Source organism: Amphiura filiformis, chromosome 2 (assembly GCF_039555335.1).
Source record: "Amphiura filiformis chromosome 2, Afil_fr2py, whole genome shotgun sequence".
NCBI classification, from domain to species: Eukaryota; Metazoa; Echinodermata; class Ophiuroidea; order Amphilepidida; family Amphiuridae; genus Amphiura; species Amphiura filiformis.
The window spans coordinates 47,045,653-47,067,359 of record NC_092629.1 but is presented as its reverse complement, the minus strand read 5'-3'; the positions used below and the strand labels follow the sequence as shown (position 1 = coordinate 47,067,359).

General features: G+C 36.3%; 1 protein-coding gene across 2 annotated transcripts in view; it reads right to left on the bottom strand.

Moving 5' to 3' along the window:
- Positions 1-6,131: 6,131 nt before the first annotated feature.
- LOC140146295 (uncharacterized) overlaps positions 6,132-21,707 on the bottom strand; it is a 39,490-nt gene continuing 23,914 nt past the window's right edge. For both annotated transcript variants that reach the window (XM_072168089.1, XM_072168090.1), the window contains exons 6-14: positions 21,305-21,397; positions 20,317-20,433; positions 19,784-19,810; positions 19,159-19,503; positions 18,304-18,432; positions 16,942-17,000; positions 16,126-16,244; positions 11,550-11,800; positions 6,132-8,149 (exon numbers count right to left, since the gene is read on the bottom strand). In XM_072168089.1, coding sequence (XP_072024190.1) covers positions 7,938-8,149; positions 11,550-11,800; positions 16,126-16,244; positions 16,942-17,000; positions 18,304-18,432; positions 19,159-19,503; positions 19,784-19,810; positions 20,317-20,433; positions 21,305-21,397 — 1,352 coding nt within the window. In that variant the 3' untranslated portion in view covers positions 6,132-7,937. The remainder of the gene's footprint in view (positions 8,150-11,549; positions 11,801-16,125; positions 16,245-16,941; positions 17,001-18,303; positions 18,433-19,158; positions 19,504-19,783; positions 19,811-20,316; positions 20,434-21,304; positions 21,398-21,707) is intronic.

The window sequence follows — 21,707 nt, the reverse complement described above, 5'->3', positions numbered from 1 at the left end:
CGAATTAGTTACAGTGAAAATTCGAATGAGGTCTTTCCCACCCAGTGACGAATGTTTTTTTTAAATAAATGTGAAAGAGCATTTTAATGACATTTGATGACCTTTAACTGCTTTAACACATACATGTATTGTTTTGTTAATTTTTTTGAGACATTAAAAAGGGTGTACCTTGACAGTTGATCACTTCAAAAATTCACAAGGGGTGCTTGTTATAGAAGGAATGCGCATACAATTGTACTAACGTGTGCAGCAGCTTTGAGACTCGGGGTATAATTAAGATGTCTTCACTTTGTGTTTACTTGTCACAGGTAGTTTGTTAATTTTTGAATTTACAAAAATGGTCATTACAGAGAAAAAGAGGGGTCATTTTGTGAAAGTTGATCTAAAATCAGTTTTGACTGTTTATATTATAAAGGATGGGGGTCACTATTTGAGAACAAAGATCATTAACCCTAACCCAACTAGGACTCACTAAAGCTCACTATTAAAACCACTCTGTGTGCATGCATTCCACGGGACTTGATGACGCAATCAGACCAAGTCATATATACCCAGGGAATCGTTGGCCAGGCCAACGTCACCTGTGTAGCTACATGCTGGGGATCTTCTGCGTGGCATGCGAGGGGTCCGATGTTCGAATCCTGGGGGTGCCAAGTGACTTTCTTCTTCATCTTCTCTCCTTTTTTGTTCCTTCTTTCCCTTCCGATAGCCAAAAAACCACAGGTAGGGTTAGGGTTATATTAGAATGTGGTTGAAAAATGGGGCCAATATCTGTGTCATCCATTTTCAGTGAGTTTCCCACCCCCTGGTATGGTAGTGACGAGAAGTGACAGGATTGGTAGCCACATGTCCAGTCTTTTACTAAATGATGCACACAGACTCCTTTTCCAGTAACATTGAAAAAATTATAAACATGATAAAATTTTAAAATATTTAACTTATACTTACTTACTTTTTTTAAGTTACAATATTTGACATATTTTGTACCCAATTTTGTGTTAGGGAAAACAAGAGATAAAATGTCAAATTCAGGAGGGGTCCACTCCATTATTTATACCAACAGTTACAATGTTTGATAAGGTACTAGTGTTCACCAAATGCCCTCCACCAAAAGGACTGAATTATGTGTACTATTAATTGCTGGTTGTACATGTACATGTATATGCAGTTTAGATGCAAATATGTGCTACTTTTGATAATAGTTTCAAAAGTTTACCTTTAAAAGTAATGTTCTAGGACTGATGTTGATGGCCTTAACTCAAAAAGTTTAAAAATGTTGTTTATGGGTATTTTATTTGAACAGTCACTACTATAGCAAATGCAAAAAGGTTTTGCAACAGTTTCAAACTTTACCATAAAACAATCCATTAAATTGTAATGTTAAATATGTTGTAAAAAGATTTTTATATAAACATTTGCAAAAACATGTTTTACAGTAAAGATTTTCTAATATTTTTTATATATACCGGTACCTCAACATGTAATATATATATTGTTCTTTAACTTTTTGAAGTGTTTAAAAATATTGAGAAACAGAAATTTTACAAAATTTTCACAACTTACATTGTTGGGGTTGGTGGCCTGTGACCAGCATCCACTGGTCTTCAATGTTGACTGATGTTGGGTATGGTGGTAGCGGGAAACTGGTCATCTGACTGGAAGTAGGAACAGATGTTGAGCCTATCTAGTCGGATAAATGGATGAGTGAGTCGGGAGGTTGGTTAAAGTTAGTGGCTTCACTTATCTCTGGTTAAATCACTCCCTTTGCATTTGATGTGGATGGCTTCCTTAAGGGAACTGGAATGAGCGTTTTTAGCGTTTCGACAGTATTTTTTGTGGGACATGAGAGCACATCAGACATATTGAATTGCATTCTGTCTACGAAGAATGTCTTTCTGATATAAAATAATTTTCATTTTTGAAATTCACGATATAATACAAATTTTATGACAAATTATTAAAATTTGATATTTTTCACATTTTTGATATATAACAGTCCTCGAAGTAAATTTTATAACTATAATGATATATTCTTAAAGCGTATGTAGCTGGGAGGAAAAGCCAATGATCAATTGAAAATTTTGACCTTTCATATTGAAGATATGGATTTTTCCCCCAAAAGACCTTTTTTTTGTGTGTGTGTTTTGGGAAAAAAATCCATATCTTCAATACGAAAGGTCAATTTTTTCAGTTGGTTGTCGGCTTTTCATCCCACCTACATACACTTTAAGTATAACTCATCAGATTTATAAAGTTTACTTCGAGTACTGTTAAATATCAAAAATATCAATTTTGCTGAACCAATTTTCCTCCTATCCCAATTAATAGAGTGGATGGAAACTGTGGCATGTTCATTACCGGTAAACTGGGGACGATGATGTTTTTCTGTGTTTAAAAATAATTTGTGTTTGCTAAATTTTCAGCTTTAAACCTGAATTCAGGCTTTTATGCTGTCCAAATTTCTGCACTTTCTTTTAATTTCAGCCTGTTTTTGGCCTTTTTTTAGCCCAATTTCACACACATTTCCGGCCTTTTTTCAAAAAAATTCAGTTTTTTTTCATGGATAATCATTGTCATACCTGTTTATAACATAAGACCTACCAGGCTAGCAGCCTCTATTCACCTTCCACTGTGATTGGTTGCAAAGAACTATAGTATTGAGCCAATCAGTATGGTAATAATGGTCAGTAGGGCTGTAGAGGATTTAGCTAAAAAGTGATTGGTTGCTAGGATGATTGTATCATGTAATTACCCAATCAGGGCCTGTGTAAGAAAGTCAGTAGTGCACATGGGGTTAAAATGGGTAATGACTTGTGATTTGTGTCAAATCTTTGAATTACAATGGCCATGATGGACAAATGAATTGAATGAGCACAACAATGTTGTAAATTTCGGTCAAGTGTTTTCATTATTTTATGCGGAGTATGCTGTTATAACATTTTATAAATTTCTTTTGAAAGTATATAATGTCCCAGTACAGTTTGCCTGTCCACAATTCATCATCAACAACAACAACTGTCATTATCGTCAGCATTGGTACCCTGTTAATTTACCTTCTACCCTCCTTTAGTGCTCCTTGTTCACTGTTACCATCATCAGCATCATTATCATCATCATTGATACCTCTTCCATTTCCTCCTCCCATCCTTTTCCTGATCCTCTAATAGTGTAGTTTCATTGTTGTCATCTTCCTCCTCCTCCTTCTCCCCTCCTCCTCGTCGTCGTCGTCGTTGTGGTCGTCGTCATCATCATCATCATTTTTACCTCTACCATTTCAACCCCTGTCCTTTTCCTAATCCTCTGCATTAGTCCAGTTTCATCGTCATCATCATCATCATCATCATCATCATCATCATCATCAATACCTCTTCCATTTTATCCTCCTGTCCTTTTCCTGATCCTAATAGTCCAATTGCATTGTTACCATCATCATCATCATCATCATCATTATCATCATCATTAATATTGATACCTCTTCCATTTCATCCCCATCCTTTTCTTAATCCCCAATATTTGTCCAGTTTCATTGTTATCAATGTAGATACCTCCCCTCATTTTTCTACTTCTCTTCCTCATACAGTCATCATTATTATCATCATTGTCATCATCATCATCTCATTATTTTCACCATTATCATATGACGAAAAGCATTCTTAAACACTTGAGAACGTTCCTGCAATCTTATTGGTTCTTACCCAGCTTTACCCGTGTGATATGACACGATATCACACGGGTCAGCGCGTGTGCGTCGACGCGATACACATACTCGCTATTTGGACCAATCGGAGGCACATAGCAACAACGGGACTGATCGATTTTAAGCCCTAGGTAATTCCTTGCAAAATGTAGGATTTAATTTGATTAAACCTTGTGTAATATTTTTATTTGAATTGAAGTGTTTAAGAATGAGAATAAAGGTATTGTTTTTAGCCCTAGAGTGCATCTATATCGTCTTTTATAAACAACAGCGACATCGCCTATTTTTGGACTAAAATAATGATGTCGCCTCGTTGTTATATTAGACTTATAGATGCACTCCAGGGCTAAAAACAATAATACCTTTATTCTCTAATTAATGATGACCTTATCTGTGATATTGATGATGATGAGATAATCATGATAATGATGATGTGTTGATGATGATGATAATCATGATGATAATGATTAATGACTATTAAAGCTAGTATAATGTAATATTTCCATCACATTAAAATTGTGTTATTCTTTTTCTTAAAAAGGTTAAATTATATTAGTAATAACTGTCAGGAAAGGTTTCTGTTCATTTTAAGCTGGAATAAAGTAACATGAAATAAACCACACTGGCTATTTTGCTGTCTAATATGGAGTTCTATGAGTACCTATGTGTGACATTATGTCAAAATTGCTCTGTTTTCCTGATAAACACAACAAATTTGGCTGATTCCATTAGAAGTAAAGTTAAGACATATGTAAACATTCATTACAATGCCAAAAAAGTCAGGTTTGGAATTTAAAAAAAATATCAATTTCATATTATTACAAGACAGTATTATTATGGCTTCATGAGGAATTGGGTAGCAATGTTTGCACGGTATTTTTTGTGGTAATGAGAGCATATCAGACATCAAATTGCATACTGAATATGCAGTGGCGTAACCAGTGGGGGGGGCCGGGAAGTATAAGAAAAAAATATTCAGGCCATTTTAGGTACATGCTATAGTACTTAATTCAACCTATGAATAGTTATATGCTAAACAATTGAAATGCGTGCCCTATCAAAATTGTAGAGGCGAGTGAAACATGCATGCAATAATGAATTATGTAAAGCCCCCCCCCCCCACTGTATCTCACTCTTAGCCATTCCCCATTTTCAATGTTGGAGGGTCTCACGGACCTGTTGACATTATACAATGTAATAACTTTGTCCAACATTTAATTTGGGGAGCAGGGAGAGATAATACCACAAGGCAGGCAACATGGGCAAAGTGTGCCAACGGTTTTTTTCCAGGATTGTAGATGCAACAACAACAACCTACAAATACTTAGCTTAAAATTCAAATCTAAATCTCTAGTTTAAAAATCTTAAAACACATAATGCACAAAATAAGTTAGACCAAGTCTATGCCCTACGTGTATAGGGTATAGAACACTTGCCATACTTGTTTAGGGGTGCAATTTCAGTTCAACACTTATATGTATTAGGATGCTTTTTGAAAGTCCGCGTTCAAAGATGATACCCCCTTGTCAATCTTAAGTTGCCCCCGGACACAAAAAAACTGGGAAGAAGAGCAAAAATTGGGAAGAGGAAAAGGGGGGAAGGAGAAAAAAAGAAGGAAAAAAAAAGGGGAAGGAGAAGAGAAAAAAGGGGAAAAAAGAGGGAAGAAGAGAAAGGGAAAGAAGAAAAGAAAAAGAGGGAAGAAAAAGGGAAGGGAGAAGAGAAAGGGGAAGAAAGAGGGAAGAAGATCTATACTACTTTCATTGTGAAATTTTGTACTCTGAACACTGGATTTTAGCTTCTAATATGCCAAAACCATGAGCTCCGCCCCTTGACCCCCGGGCTTTGCCCTGGACCCCACCAGGGGCCCTACGGTGAGCCCCTGGACCCCACCGTTTATCACTTGCTGGCAAGCCGCTCGCGATCTTGCATATAAATAATACACAACTTTTGGTCAAAAATTTCAATCTTGCCCCCCCCCCCCCCGGAAGGTCAGGTCTGGTTACGCCCCTATGAATATGAGGAATGTCCTTCTAGTATCAAACACTTTTGACTTGTCGAAATTCATGATATAATGCAAATTTATGGCAAATTATTAAAAATTGATATTTTTGATATTTAATAGTCCTCAAAGTGAACATTATAAATTTAATGATATGTACATAGCTAGGAGGAAAAGCCGTCCATCATTTGAAGATATACATTTTCCCCCAAAAGACTTACAAGTTGTAGGTCTTTTGGTGAATTTTGCGAATTTCAAAAAAATTTGAATTATTTGGTTTCGTATCAGAAGGACATTCCTTGTATTCAGAATGCAATTGATGTGTCTGAAGTATTCTCATGTCCCACAAAAATACTGTGCAAATGTTGGTATCTGATCCCTTAAATGTGGAAAACATCAACACACCAGTACACAAATGCTATTTATTGACAGATGTTAAAATTAAAATATGTTGCTCTTTTATTCATTTCCCCCCATTATTGCACATACAATTAATAAACAAATTAGCAATTTTATAATCTCAAAATATACAAATGATACATTTTAATAATTTATTGCAGTACATGCATCTGAAAAGATTAATAATTATGCTCATGTTTGTCCTAAACAGGTATGTATAATTTTTTTTTTTCATAAATGTGTTACATGTAATAAAAAACAAAAGCAAAAGAAACAAAAAAGAACTTATTGTAATTATAGAAAAAATCAAAAGAAATATAAACAAGGATTCACAATCATTTAAGGTGGTAAATTTGTGACTATTTTTGTATTTTTCTCAAAAAATAATAACACACTGGTAACAAAAGTTATGTATATTAGGCCTATAGGGCAAGGAATCCATTTACTACACTGGAATATAAGTGACTCAAGACAAGCTGAAAATGTGCAGATATTTTCATTGCTACATGTATAATACCCCTCTTAAAATTACCCGCCACCAAAAAGTAGACCTTTCTAAATATTGGTCACACATTTGGACCTTTTTGTTGGAATAAATAACAAAAAGTGGACATTTGTTTTGAATTTTTTAGGGGGTGCTCCCACCCGCTGCATGCATATGGTCTTATTCTGACTGGTCAGAACTCTACAATTGAACTCTACACAAGTCTTTATACTCACTGAGCATCACTGAGGGGCCAATCAAGATAGTTAATTTCTAATTAATATTTTAAAAAATCCACCGATATCGAGTGCTCAGAGCCAAAAGGCCCTAAGTACAAAAACAACATTTAATGATACAGGCATTTTTGTACTTAGGGCCTTATTCTGGCTTTCACACATTTCATGCATAGTGTTGCTTTACATTTTCACTAATAATAGTTTCTGCGGCTATAATTTGATTATGGCTATACAATCATAAGGTGCCCAGTGTTGTAAGGATTATTTTGGTACCAAAATCTGATTTTGGCCAAAAATGCACTTAGGGCCTATTGGCTCTGACCTCTCAATATATCCAATTATAAAAGGAGCCCCTACAGTTCATGTATCCCAGGTGTATTTAAGGTGGTATATCAGGCATTTTCTGGAAACTAAAAACTGGTCTGAGCATGTTTTAAACAGATTTACAGAATAGTGCAAAGTACACTTGCCAATATGCCTTTAGTTTGAAGAAAATCCGACATTCGGTTTTCATAATATATCAATTTATATTTTCTTTGTGTATTATTGTTTTTATCAATAATCAATGTAGTTAATGAGTTAATTAATGACTAAAAATGCTCATTAATATGCAATTTTCGCCAATATTTTGCTAAAAATCAATACATAAATGTTGAGGGAACTTTTATTTTACATACTTTTGCCTTGAAACTTAGTCAAAGTGTTTCAAATAATGTTCTAATGTATTATTATAGTGAAGCCGCCCTCTAATTTGCATAATTAATGAGCTAATTTGCATAAATGCTAATTATTTATACATGAATTATCTGGAAGTCATCAGGAACACTTTGACCAAGTTTGAAGCCAATATTATGTTTTAAATAAAAATATTCTGAACATTTATGCATTGTTTTTTTAGCAAAATATTGGTAAAAATTACATATTAATGAGCACTTTCAAGTCATTATTAACTCATCAACTATATTGATTATTGATAAAAACAATACAATACAAAGATATTTAAAATGTTTGTATTATGAAAACCATATATCCGATTAGCATCAAATAAAAGGCAAGCTGATGAGTGTTCTTTGCCCTACTCAAACAATCTGTTTAAAACACGAATAGAGCACTTTTAACAGATTATACAAAAAGTGCATTAAATATTAACATTACTAAAGAGACAATTATTGCAACTGATGGATGTACTGCCGAAGCCCCACTGCCTGTGAGCTTCTGTCCTCTCTGTACCTCTGCAAGTCTCACATTATACATCTGAAGGACATTTTGGATTGCAGCCATGTTTTGGTCTACGGCATTCAGCATGATGGGCTGGGCAACATAGGTTGGCGCAGCTGTAATAAAAAGAAGAAAGAGTCATTATTAGGCTCTGTGCACAAAACAAATTAGATCAGGTCTAACTTTTGACACGATATAACCGTGGATGGTATTTAGTCACGCCTTATTCTATGTTATTCTATGTTATTCTATGTTATTGTGGAGCCTGTTAAGCATATTATTTTAGATGCTGCAGTTTAACTTCTGGACTTTGCAAGGAGTAAAAGAGGAAAAGAAAAGAGTACAAGGGACCCTCCCTAATTCTAACCTCCATGGTTAGACCAAGCATGACGTTAGACCTGGTCTAACTCGTCTTGTGCAAAGTGCTGCATTATGGACCTTTTAAAAATTTTAATAGATTTATACTGGATATGTTTGCATGTTCAAAAGACTTAAAATTAGCATATGAATATGCATTTATTTCAATTTTGTTTGAAATCTATTGCATAACACTTCATTCGAGATTTCAAAGTTACGGGCTCACTGGTTTGTTTCAGGATTTCTGTGGAAATTGTTCAAAATAATTTAAATTTGGCTTAATTTCATATATGCTACTATAGTAGTCTGTGTGTTATTTATATACATATTCTGAAGTTGTTCAAATTGATATGAAAAGATGTATCACTTAATTTCCCAATCACTTTCAAGTAGCAACAATTGATTTCCAAGAGATATGATAATAACATAGTGCCCAATTTCTTGTCATGCTTGTGGGCAAAAATAATTTACCGGGTGGTTATTTTTGAGGGCAATGGTCATGTTTAATTTACTGGGAGGGCACAACAATTTACTGGATGGGCACCACATTTTTCATGTCATTTACCCCCCCAATCAAGATTACATTAGATCTCTATATCATCAAAATTCAGGGTTGGTACCCTATAGATTTTTGCTATCATAACATGCTTGTGGTTAAGCTTAAAGCTGTGTACAGAGATGCCACTTTTCAGGTTTTAACCTGAATTTAGTTTTTTTGTGAGTCTAAATTCCCGCGTTTTTATTTATTTTCAGGCCGTTTGGGGGCTTTTTGACCTCCATTCACGTGCCACAATATAGGCATGACTTTGTGAAAAGCTTCTAATTTCACTCTTGCTAGATTGACTTAGCAATTGTTTTGCTAAAATTATGCCCAGCTCAGAAATAAAACCACAATTTGCTTGGATTTTATTTTATTATTGTTTTCTGATATGCACGGGATAAAATGGTGAGCGTATATTCTTTGTTTAAAATACAAAATTAGGATTTATAAAACACCAAATAAATCCTGACCTTTGTATGCATTCAACCAGTTTACCGTGTGCCTTAGAACCCGATAGAGCGGTGACATTTGACCATACACTAGGATCCACAACATGCTCATCTATCATGGGAACAGTTCTTAAACCCTAATACATTTGTACATTCATCCTTTGAAAATTTGGATACACAAACTCATACTCTGCAACTTGAGGTCAAATTTTGCACTATGATTATGTAATTGAGGTTATTGGACTGTGCCATTGGGATGAGACTCTTGTGGTCAATAGTGATAAGATCAATTAACGAGGCCTCTTAAACTGATGGCTTTTGTTTGCTAATTATACCATAGAATCTATATAGCGGTTATTGCCAAAGTTGCAATATGGTGGCACAATTGGGCGGCAAACTGTATGCAAACAACACGGCATATTAATTATACATGTTCTACATTGTTGTATTTTAAAACACTGAAGACCAAAATTGACTAGCTACTACCTCCATGATTGGATTAAGTAAATAACTAAATCCTGTTATCTACCCAGCAATGTTTGCTTATCTTAATAATTGTAACAAACTGTAGTGTACTAAATGGTATAAGACAGAAAAGGCAAACAGACAGAAATTTAGAGTTTTAAATTAGAGAGTTGACAGGAAGTTGTAAGAGTTAAATTGTTATGGATATGATTGGTGTAAGCGCGAAAATGTTGAATGTCAGATCAAAGTCATCCAAGGTCAAGGTGAATTAAGTAATGTCAATCACAAATTGTTACAGGTCATTTGAGAATTGAGGTGGACTAAGTTTATATTTGGATTGTCAGAACACCTTCCCCAATCAAACACATTTCTCTTGCATTTGATCATCTTCTACTCTTCCCTAGAAAAATCATTATAATACCAATTCTACACACCATGGAATTCACCATATCACGTCCAAGTTCACATTGGGTGCCACATTCCTTTTTTAAAGGAATTTTTATTCTTACAAGTTTCAGGTTTTTTGAGTGAAACTGAGTGGCATCTCTGTGTGTATTAAAGCCAATAAGACATTTATGTGAATCTGTAATTTCTCTACTTAAAAAGAAATGATTTATTTGAATGGGGCTTCAATTTGATCAATACTGATGTTTTCTTTGTCGTCTTCATTTAAAAAATACCTAATGACAATTTGAATGACTTTTCCTTAATTTTTACTCAGTTTATAGACAATTTTATTTTTATTTTTTAACACTTACGCTGGGATTACTTTTAAGGGTAGACGATGTATTGTTGGTCGAAGCAACCTAAAAATCGATTTTCATTATCTAGATCAATATATTATTGAAAAATAACACCTTGATGTTTTGCAAAAGTTCATTCTGCAAATCATATACTTTGCAAACTTGCTTAATTTATTGTTGTTAATGAGTTATGTACGTTTTACAAAAGTGTTGTCGTTTCAGCCCTCTTTACATCGTAACTCAAGAACCGCAGCACCTATAAAAGTATATCTGTGATATTTTAATTCTTCTACACACTTGCTATGAATTGAGCAATACAGTTTTTGCCAAAGCTCACTACCATTCGTAAGATGCTGTGAACTACCAAATCACAACAGTTTAAAATAATTAATAACCTCAATTGAATCGCCAGTACCATAAGTTTATATGTTGCAACAAGGAATAAAACCGTAGTGGAGGTACTCAGTAGAAATGAAACGGCGACGTGCTGCAAACGTGGGTATATAGTATTTTCAGCCTTTTGTTATATCAATGACCCCTTTTTCCAAGCCAAAATTGGCGTATGGATGGGTCCTTTTTTTTACTTCAAAATGTTCTCATTTTTTTCGGAAAATAGCCCAATTTTGCCTCAGTTTAGCCAAAATTTTCGAAATTAAACAATATGGGGCTATATATACGAGATAGCTGTAAATATGCCGATACAAAAGATTGGTCTTACAAATAGTAGTTGTTTGTATGTGCTTGTATCTGTAATTAATTTGCTCAAACTCCATAATATAATTTTGTGATGGATGGCGCTTGGATCTATTTAGCTTTCATCAAAGTACTATATAATATGCTTGTAGACGAGGTTTTACGGTATTCAGCCGAAAATTTTGACTTTTGGTACATCGATGGGTCCAAATTTCTGAAAAATTGGTATGAGTCCCCTACCCCCCGGAATAAAACAATATATACTTACGGCCACCTGCTTCCCCACTTTCAGAGCTACCACTAGCATCTCTCTTTCCTCTCTTTCTCAATAAAAGAGCCGGCTCTACCGCCGCACCAGCGTGTCCCTCCGTACATAGCTGTGGTTCGTTAGGCTCAGTAGCAGCAAGTAGTATCCAGTAATTGTCGGGTCTGAATGCATCTACTTCTGGGAATCCTGTCCCGGTTACCACATTTGTCATGTCAAGATAATTGAGCTGGGGAGCTGGTTGCCCAAGTTGCCTAATGTTAAGAACGAGATGAGAACCAAGATGAGAACCAATCATGCATTCTAGCCATAACGCTTACAAAGTTTTGAGATATTTTCTCAAAATATCAAGAGCTATATCTCAAGAACCACTGAACCAATATTAGACTTGCTTGTACACATTTTGCATTTTTCATGCTGATTTCAAGTGCAGACCCGCGTAAAGAATTAATTATCATTAAATGTGCACATAAATAGCTAAAGTATACTTTTGTACACTTGAAACAAAAGCAATAAGACGCTCAACCTAAATCACCAAAATCAATAGATAATTTTGTTCTGCGTATTTTGATAGCACATTCGTCACGATGCGATTTTATTTACCCAAATTATACCAATTTGAATGAAAAAAGATAGCGTTTCAAAGTGGCACATTTTACACAGACTTTTCCCTTGAAACACGATTAACCTTAACACAACGAATTTGGCGGTATCATCCTGAAGGAGAAAATATTAAAATGCTATCTTTTTCAATCAACCGCCTTATGTGATTTTGTAATGTTAACATGGTTAACAGGTACCGAAAGAGATAACCATGCCATCGGTGATCGACATTCAAAATACCTTGCCAAATTATCACTTTCACCACGCCCATCGTCAAAATGGTAGAGGTGGAGGACTAGCTGTTCTCATTCGTGACGGGCTGAAATTTAAATCAATGGAGTATATGAATCTTCGCATTACGTCCGCATCCACTTGTCTCCAACTTCTTGTAATATATACCGTCCAAAACCGAATAAAAAGAACAAGCTTGGCACCCCATGTTTTTCGAAGAGATATCATCACTTCTCGAGTCACTCAGTGCTGAAAACCTACTCATCACCGGTGATTTTAATATCCATCTTGATATACCAGAAGATCGTGATACTCGTGCTTTCCTTAACATCTTGGACATTCACAACTTGCAGCAGCACATCACTGAACCAACCCACATTGCAGGGCATATGCTTGACCTATTGATCTCCAGAATAGATTCCGATCTTGCTACGAAGTTGTATGAAGAGCAATGTGAGGAATACAAACTTCTCCTTGAAAGATCAAATACTGAAAATCACAGCAACCAAGTTACAGAGGCTAATCAGCGTGATCTATTCCGTGTGGTTGACAAATTATCTACATCAAAGTCAGCTTATAATCTTCCCGAACAATGAAGACGCAAAAGACTTAGCCAATTCATTCGCGAAGTTTATCAGCGACAAAATCAACAAGCTTCGAAATGGACTTGACGCAAATAGCACATCCTCTATATCTGTGCAAATCAATGAGTCTTGTGATAGTTCACTTAGTGATTTTACCACCGTGTCTGAAGACGATGTCCTTAAAGCGATCAAATCATCCTCGATCACTTCTTGCCCACTCGATCCATCCCCGACTAGCGTTTTTAGACTATGCCGTGATGACCTTCTCCCTGTGATCACGAGAATTGTAAATGAATCTATGTCATCTGGTGTATTCCATACATCCCTTAAGTGTGCTCGGATCGTTCCTCTCCTGAAAAAGCCAAGTCTAGATCATAATATCTCGTCAAACTATCGCCCGATATCGAATCTTCCTTATTTATCTTACCTGGCAGAAAACCATCTTCACGCTCAAATGCAAGCAGCTTATAGACCCTTCATTAGTGTGGAAACGGCGTACTTAAAGTTCAGAATAACATCCTGACTACTCTGGATAAACGCAAAGAAGCCCTGTTAGTGCTTCTCGATTTCAGCGCAGCGTTTGATACGCTAGATCATTGTCAATTGCTGGATCGTTTTGAAAAGCGCTATGGTCTTCGTGGAAATGTGCTTAAATGGTTTTCGTCGTATCTCGCTGATCGCACGCAATCAGTTGCCATCAACGATATGCAGTCCGACCCCGATGTGCTTCGATGTGGTGTTCCTCAGGGATCCGTTGCCGGCCCTTTGGCGTTTACTATGTTCAGCGGGCCATTACAGGACTTGATCGCGGCTCACGATGTTCAATCTATTGTCTACGCTGATGATACCCGGCTTTATCTTACTTTTCAACCTCAAGATCGAGATATGGCTGTTCGGAAAGTTGAAGCGTGTATCAGTGACATTAGATCATGGTGTCAAATGAACAAGCTAGTTCTCAACAATATCGATAGCAAGACCGAGCTAGTCCACTTATATTCCAAACTCAAGAACACATCTTGGACACCTTCAATGACGATAGGTGACTTCACCATTCGTCCTTCTCCACAAGCACGCAATCTTGGCGTTAGCATGGATTCTGTCCTTAGCATGAGTAGTCACGTCGACAATCTGTGCAAGAGTGCTCTTCTCGATATCAGGAAGATTGGACGCATTCGGCAGTATCTGACTCGCGAATCAAACACTAAGTTGGTTCATGCCTTCGTAACATCTAAACTTGATACATGTAATTCGCTGTTGTATGGATTGCCGGATCGCGAGATCGCAAAAGTTCAGAACGTGGCCGCAAGGCTTGTTCTGCGCGTCTCGCGACATGAGCATAATTATCACACCCGCTCTGGAAGAGCTTCACTGGCTCCCAATAAAACAAAGAGTGTCATATAAGATCATGCTTGTTACATATAAAGCTCTTCATGGCATGTCACCAGTTTTTATATCTGACATCATTCACGTCTATATATGTACCAACAAGATCGCTGAGATCATCTGCTGAATGTCGACTGAAAGTCATTAAGTCATCTACAAAGTTGTATGGTGACAGGTCATTTGCCTTCGCAGCCGCGAAATTATGGAACAATCTTCCCAGTGAAATTCGCCACGCTACTACTCTCGGCATTTTCCAGTCTCGACTGAAGACACATCTCTTTAGAGAGTACTTCAATGGTGATACATCGTAATTCATTTTTCATCAATTATTATGTGCGCAATTTATTCTTCATGTGTTGTTTATTCCGTGTATAACCCTGCCCATTTACATTTGTCATCTTGGGAGCAAGATATCATTCTTGCTGAGAGTGATGTGCTGGTAACCTCTCCTCTCCAGGGTTTATTTATGCCATTGCTGTGCCTGCCACGGTTTGATGTTCCATACACTGTTTGAAATATGTTGCTTCGTATATTATCATGTTGTTTTTAATGTATTTTGTTCCGTGCAATACCAATATTATTACCCAATTTAATTCAATTTCAATTCAAGTTTATTTGGTTTCTTCTCACATATATACAAATTATTATTAAATACAGTTAATCAAATACATTATAAATTATATGAGATGTGGATGCCATCAAGAACGCTGAGCGTGTGGCTGATGGCACCCAAGGTTACATGAAAATATTACAATGAAAAACATAGAATTTAATAATTTATTAAATATAAAAATAACATTTTTGCAAAAAAATTATGTTTTATGGGACGTGATATTTATCTCGTCGAGATTGATGTGCTGGCAACCTCTCCTCTCCTGGGCTTTCTCAATTCTCGCTATTCGCAATAAGGGCGCCGCCAGCGGTTTGCGATGTAATCGTGATGTATCATGGGAAAAGGTCGACATCCAAGTCCGCGCAATACGAATATTACCATGCTATTACATAGGAACACGTGACAATATTTTTTAGTTTGTCAAAATAAAGGTGTTACACGCGAATCGATACTCAATAATACTTAATAATGTGATTTGAAATGTGCACAATTAATTTTTTCTCTGTCGATTTGCGTGTAATACCGTTATATTGACAAACTAAAAAATATTGTCACGTGTTCCTATGTAATAGCATGGTTATATTCGTATTGCGCGGACTTGGATGTCGACCTTTTCCCATGATACATCACGATTTTCCCATGATACATCACGATTACATCGCAAACCGCTGGCGGCGCCCTTATTGCGAATTGCGGATGCTATTTTTTAGCAATATTATTCTGATTGTTATAATTATCTGTATATTTAATTATATTGCTATTATTGTATTTTGTGATAATAATTGATATATGAAATATTGCTGAGAGTGATGTGCTGGCAACCTCTCCTCTCCGGGGCTTTTTACCATGTTTTCGTTTGTGCCGGTCACAGCTTTTGATGTTTTTATTAGGGGGTAAATTCTATATTAAATTACCTTATTAAGGGGCTAAATTTGCTGGTAGGGTGTTTGAAAAAAAAAATGGTGACGCATGCGTACACTGTGACACACCCATCAGATAATTTATTTCATGCACATTGTATACTTTGTTTAACATTTAGTACCAAGATATATAATTGCCTTAATAGTGTTAGTTCGATCTCTATAAAAATTATGACAACTATACTATTAAATCTTTGATATTTTATTTAAAAAAAATCAGGACTCGAGCGTAGCGATATACTCACAGTGCAGGACCAGCATGATCAGTGTGGACGCCAGGGCAGCATTGAGTGATGTGTCCATTGCAAAACATATCCACGCATTCTTTAATAGCTGCATGCATGTCGTACTCCATCATACCCCACTAAAAACAGATGAAATGTAAAAAAATGAGGACTTTTAGTAATAAAGAAAGACCCTTCACTTTTTTCGCATGGCAACTTGATGAAAACGGTATATAATTTCCGAAAAGGAGATGGGAGAACTGAACACGATAAAGCGAAGAAGAAACAATTGAATATTATAAAAATTGATTCGTTTTTTGATCTTCTACACAATCAGCTCAGGCATGCTCATATGCAACATTTAACCTCGATGATGTACATGTCGTCTTTAAGATAACGTATACTACGTACGCCTACATTTAAAGGCCCATTTGGTAATTTGCTCAACCGGCCGATCGTAAAAATCATCAAAATTTAGATTTTGGTTCCATTGTCATTGTCATTGATGTGCTAACATAGCCAGCTGGTCAGCTAGTGGTTCAGCCAAAAGCCGTGTATTTAAGACAAAATAAGACATTTACATGTAATTTATACAGTATATAAATTAGCTACATGCATTTGAATGGGGCTTCGACTTCGTCAGTACTGCTGTTTGTTTTTTTTGGTTTGCTTTTTTGGGGGTTGGCCAAATTCTTCATTTCAAAAATATCAAATTACAGTTTGAATGACTTATCCTTCCTATTTAAGCAATTTATAAACAATTTTATTTTTTTTACACTTGCGCTAGGATCACTGAATGGGTCTTTAACTAAACATTAAAATGGTATAATTGCTTACGTCTCTAATGTCACCAACCAGTCTCAACATAGCACCATTTTGTATTTGCACCAGATCGTCTATTGAATGAAAAACATACAGTACATTAAAATTCATTTCCATTAAAACATACAAAACACGTGATGATGATCTTCATCAGATGAAGGATATGCATCAAAAGCAAAAAACTTGGGGATAGGAATGCCTAGATAAACTCAACCAATAAAGTATCGAAACGATTATAGACGGTTAGATATATCGGAAACTGAAATATATAGCAAAAACTTCTTTAATGTATATAAAGCGCAGCTTTCTCCTGCGCATTTTGATACCTCTTTTGTTGCTCTACGATATCATTTGATTGAGTTATGGGCGCTTGAGTGGTATCAAGTCGGATTTTGGAAGTTGCACTTAGCTCCTATTCAAGTCAAATGCTTTCGTCGTGTACACACACACGCACAAAATCAAGACAAATGACACCGATGTGCTCTGTTTACTTAACCACGAACTTTACTTTATTTTACTCCTTCGACTTCCAACTTCAATACTTGCTACCCTTTACTTATCTCTGAATTATCTCATGAACTCTTTCTGCTGACATCTCAATACTTGGTGTGCCCATCATCAACGTCTATCACTGCCTGGATTCGTCGTCCAACGCATTAGGCTTGAATAGGAGCTAAGTGCAACTTTAAAAATCCGACTTAAGTTTTTGCTATATATTTCAGTCCCGATATATCTGACCATCTACAATCGTTTCGATACTTTATTGGTTGAGTTTATTGTCTGTATGCCTTCCACGAGCATGAGACAGTAGGCCTAAAGTAAAATCAAATTGTGTGATTTTCTCAAGCAAACCGTTTATTTTTGCTGGAATCTGTAATGCTATACCATTTTCACCCTGACTACCTGATGTGGCAGTCAGTGCACAGAGTCATTGGGCGTAGCCTCAAATTGCTTAAAGAAGCCGCATAGATGCGCGGGCGAAACAGTTGCCAAACAGTCACTGCCACATTAGGTTAAAATGAAAAGTTGCATTCCTTGCGTCATGTTCTTTCTGAAATTACATTATTTTATCATTACTTTTAGAAATGACTTTTTAGAAACGAATTGCTGCAATCAAGATACAATACAATATATTGATTAACAAGACTTAGGTCTCATTATGCTGCTGATTTTACTTACACCACTCAGGATCACGAAATACTCCTTTAATTGTGGCCTAGTCACGTATATCTTATATGTATATAAGTTTCTTTTAAATTATCTTCGTATTTTTACGGGAAAAATAATAAAACTTAGTTAAAAATTAGTTATTTGGTTATCAAAAACTTCCTTCACCCAATGGAATTTGGTAATCACATTCATTTAAATTTCACTTACGTTGGCAATATTGTCCAGTGAAGGTTGGTGGACATGTGCATCTACACGTCATCATATCTTGTATACCACCATTTCTGCACGGAATTTTACAATCGACGGCTGTTGGACCTGCTGCTGGAAATCTCGGTACTATTTGGATAAATAAATATATATATAAACGTTATGCTATGTTAGATTGTTTCCCGGATTGCTTCTAATTTGAAAAATCGCGTTCCAATTGGCAATTTTGCGTAAAAGTTAGTGACATAAATAATTTGGTTGCCAGCTTTACGCAAACTTGCCGTTTGAGGCTTAAGCGTATAATTTCCAAAATAGAAGCAGTCTATGTATTATTATGCTGAAGAATTTACATTTCTAGGTGTTTAAAATTTGTATACAACTAGTTAACGTTAATGATACTTTCTTCTTTGTTAGTGTAGACTAATGTGTGTCCTTCTTGTTGTCGGTCTTGTTGTGAATGCTAAAACACCAGGATCTTTGAATGCTAAAACACCAGGATCTTTGAATGATATAACACTTTGATCTGAATCTGTCAAAGCGAAGGAATCCCTCCTGCTTCTAATGGCAACTTGTGCTCACTTTGTGGTCCTCAAACATTCACTTTATCTTCTAGCATTCAGATTCTTGAATACTACTGACCGCTATCAGATGAATGCTTATTGAAGGTTAATGTAGCCTTCGCGTTAGGTTAGGGTTGTGATGATACAGTATTCGACATTATCTGCTCATGCTTTATCCATGTGCAGCTGGTACTTAACATCGATTATCCGAGCAATAGTTCCACGCTGTTGTACCCCGGGTTGTACCAGAAGCTAACAGAATGTTTTCGGTGTATTTCGCGCATGCTGTGCTTACCAGTTGGTTTTGGTGGCGGGTAAGTAGGAACAAATGGAGGGTTGACGGGTCTAAATGGTGGGTTGACGGGTCTAAATGGTGGGTTGACGGGTCTAAATGGTGGCCTCACTGGCGGCTTCACAGGTGGCCTCCTTGTTGGTGGAAACGTTGGTGGAAACCTTGGTCGCGTTGGTGGAAACGTTGGTCCAAACCGTGGTCGCGTTGGTGGTACAGGCCTTGAGGTACCCTGTGGTGGAGCTGGTGGTGGTGGGCGCGTTGCAGGTAGTCCAGGGTTTCGAGGGGTATTCTGAGGAGGTACTGGTGCGGCAGTCACTCTTGGATATACTGCAGTTGGTTGAGGAGGATCTGTAAAAAATGGAAGTATTCAATGAATGACTACCCGTCGTTAATATAGGATTCCAGAATAGGCCTAAATAGTGGATTTCTTTAAATTTGTTCAACAGTTGCCAATTATTATGTTAGCGAAAATAATTATACGATACACATTAAGATACAAGCGTGAGCGTATTCATGAGCAAGTATCAAGATCTGAGCTTGTTTTAATTAAAGTAAGTCATGTAAGTTGGTTACTGGTTAAAAAGTAAAAGAAGGTTTATCATTGAACAACTTTGCAAGCGATACTTACTGCAAACGAATGTGGGATCCGGGTCAACTGTTGGTGGAAAGGGGAACAATAGAAAACAATGAATATCAATAGAATATTAAACAAGTTATGAACAAAGTGCTAAACGACACACTGACATACCTAGGCTATATAGAAATACACTCAATTGGGAAAACCAAGACGAGATAGAATTAATGGAATTCCTTTTGTGTTTAAATTTTCTGATCACATTATCCTCACGTGTTGCGCACGCATCATCACATTTTCCATTGGTTTTTGCCTTACGGTATACGCGCGCATCATATTTTGTTCAGGGCTCGTGGTTTTAAAACTCCCGCCACATCACAATAAGGCTATTGAACAGTGTAGTGGTTGAATGGGGTTCACTCAAGCATATCGATATACCAGTCCCTTGCGTTTGTTAATAAACATTCTGGTCAACTCATCTATAGTGTCAGTAATAACGATCAATCAATAAGGAAGAACAGACTTATTGCTTTAACCTGCTTAAACCTAAAACCAAGTTAAACAGTGCTTAAACCAAGTTAACCTACCACATAATCCACACATTTTAGGGCAATGTTTAGGGATCATTTGATGCGTTCCACAATAAGAAGGGCCTGGCCATCCTGGATTGGCCCCGCAATAAGGATGCGTTTCATTGCAAAATTCTGAAATATAGAAAATAATATAATGAGACCATTAGTTAACGCACGGTCATCACATGCGAGTTCAATTATTCAGCAGGCCGTTCCGGAAAAGGGCTGGAAGGAGGATATCTTTGCCCATTGCACCGACAAACGTAACACTTCACTTGTCAGATTTCAAGCATTCATAATTAATTGATGCCACAAATTAATTTAAATTATTATAATTATTTAAGCTTTATCCAAATGACATAACGGTAAAGTGACTCGTGCCATTTGCCCATGTCATGGTTTATCACTGTTAATTATTGGTCTTGCAATTGGACCGAGATACATTATGAAAGACACTATCAATTATTTTAAAATCTTACTTCTGAAAATTTGATTTTTTTTCTATCTATGATGTGACCTTACTTTACAAATCGTACAAACCTACTAAATGTTTGAAGTAAATTTAAACCAAGCAAGACCAGAGCAAGGTCTTAATCAGAGTCTTAATATGATACTCATCATAACCCTGCTCATATTAGGCTAAGGAAAGTCGATTTTGAGTTTCCCGTCACCGCCCTTACTTCATTTTCTGGCCCTCACTTGAATTCATTATTGTAATTTTTCACAAAATATAAAAAACAATAAAAAAATATAATAAATGAATATTTAGAGGGAAAATCCGGGGGAAAATCAAAATCAAAACATCCATTTTACTGCCGACCTTGCAGCCTTTTTAGTATTCTTAAATCAACACTTCGTGATCCTTAATATTCTGATCTCCACAACTTACTCCAACATGTCCAATAAAGATCAGATTTTTATACTATCAGAAACCTATAAAATAAGGATGCTAAAATCACAAAATGTCCCTCAAGAAATTTCTTGAGGGTATTCTAACACTTACTTCCGCAATCCGGTCCATACCATCCGTCTTGACATATACATGTGCATGAGAATGGATCAACTGTGCCGCAGTTTACACATTGCTGCCGACAATCTGAAAATGTAAAAAATCATCATTATTGACGGTTTATAAACGTATTTCAAAGGAGAAATAAAGATAAGGGATAAACTTTCCCTCGCATAATTAAGGTACATAATAGTTGCCACTTAGGACACTTTAACGCCGTGACGTCAGCCGGGCCCGCGTACTACTTGCCTGCATTAGTACAATAATATTATACTACACCAGAGCCACCTGGTCAACATTCCACACGTAGCAGCTCAAAGTACTACATAGCGAATTTGCGCTTGGCTTGAATTGTACTAATGTCACTAGGCACCTGGCGATTACTGGGCCCTTATCA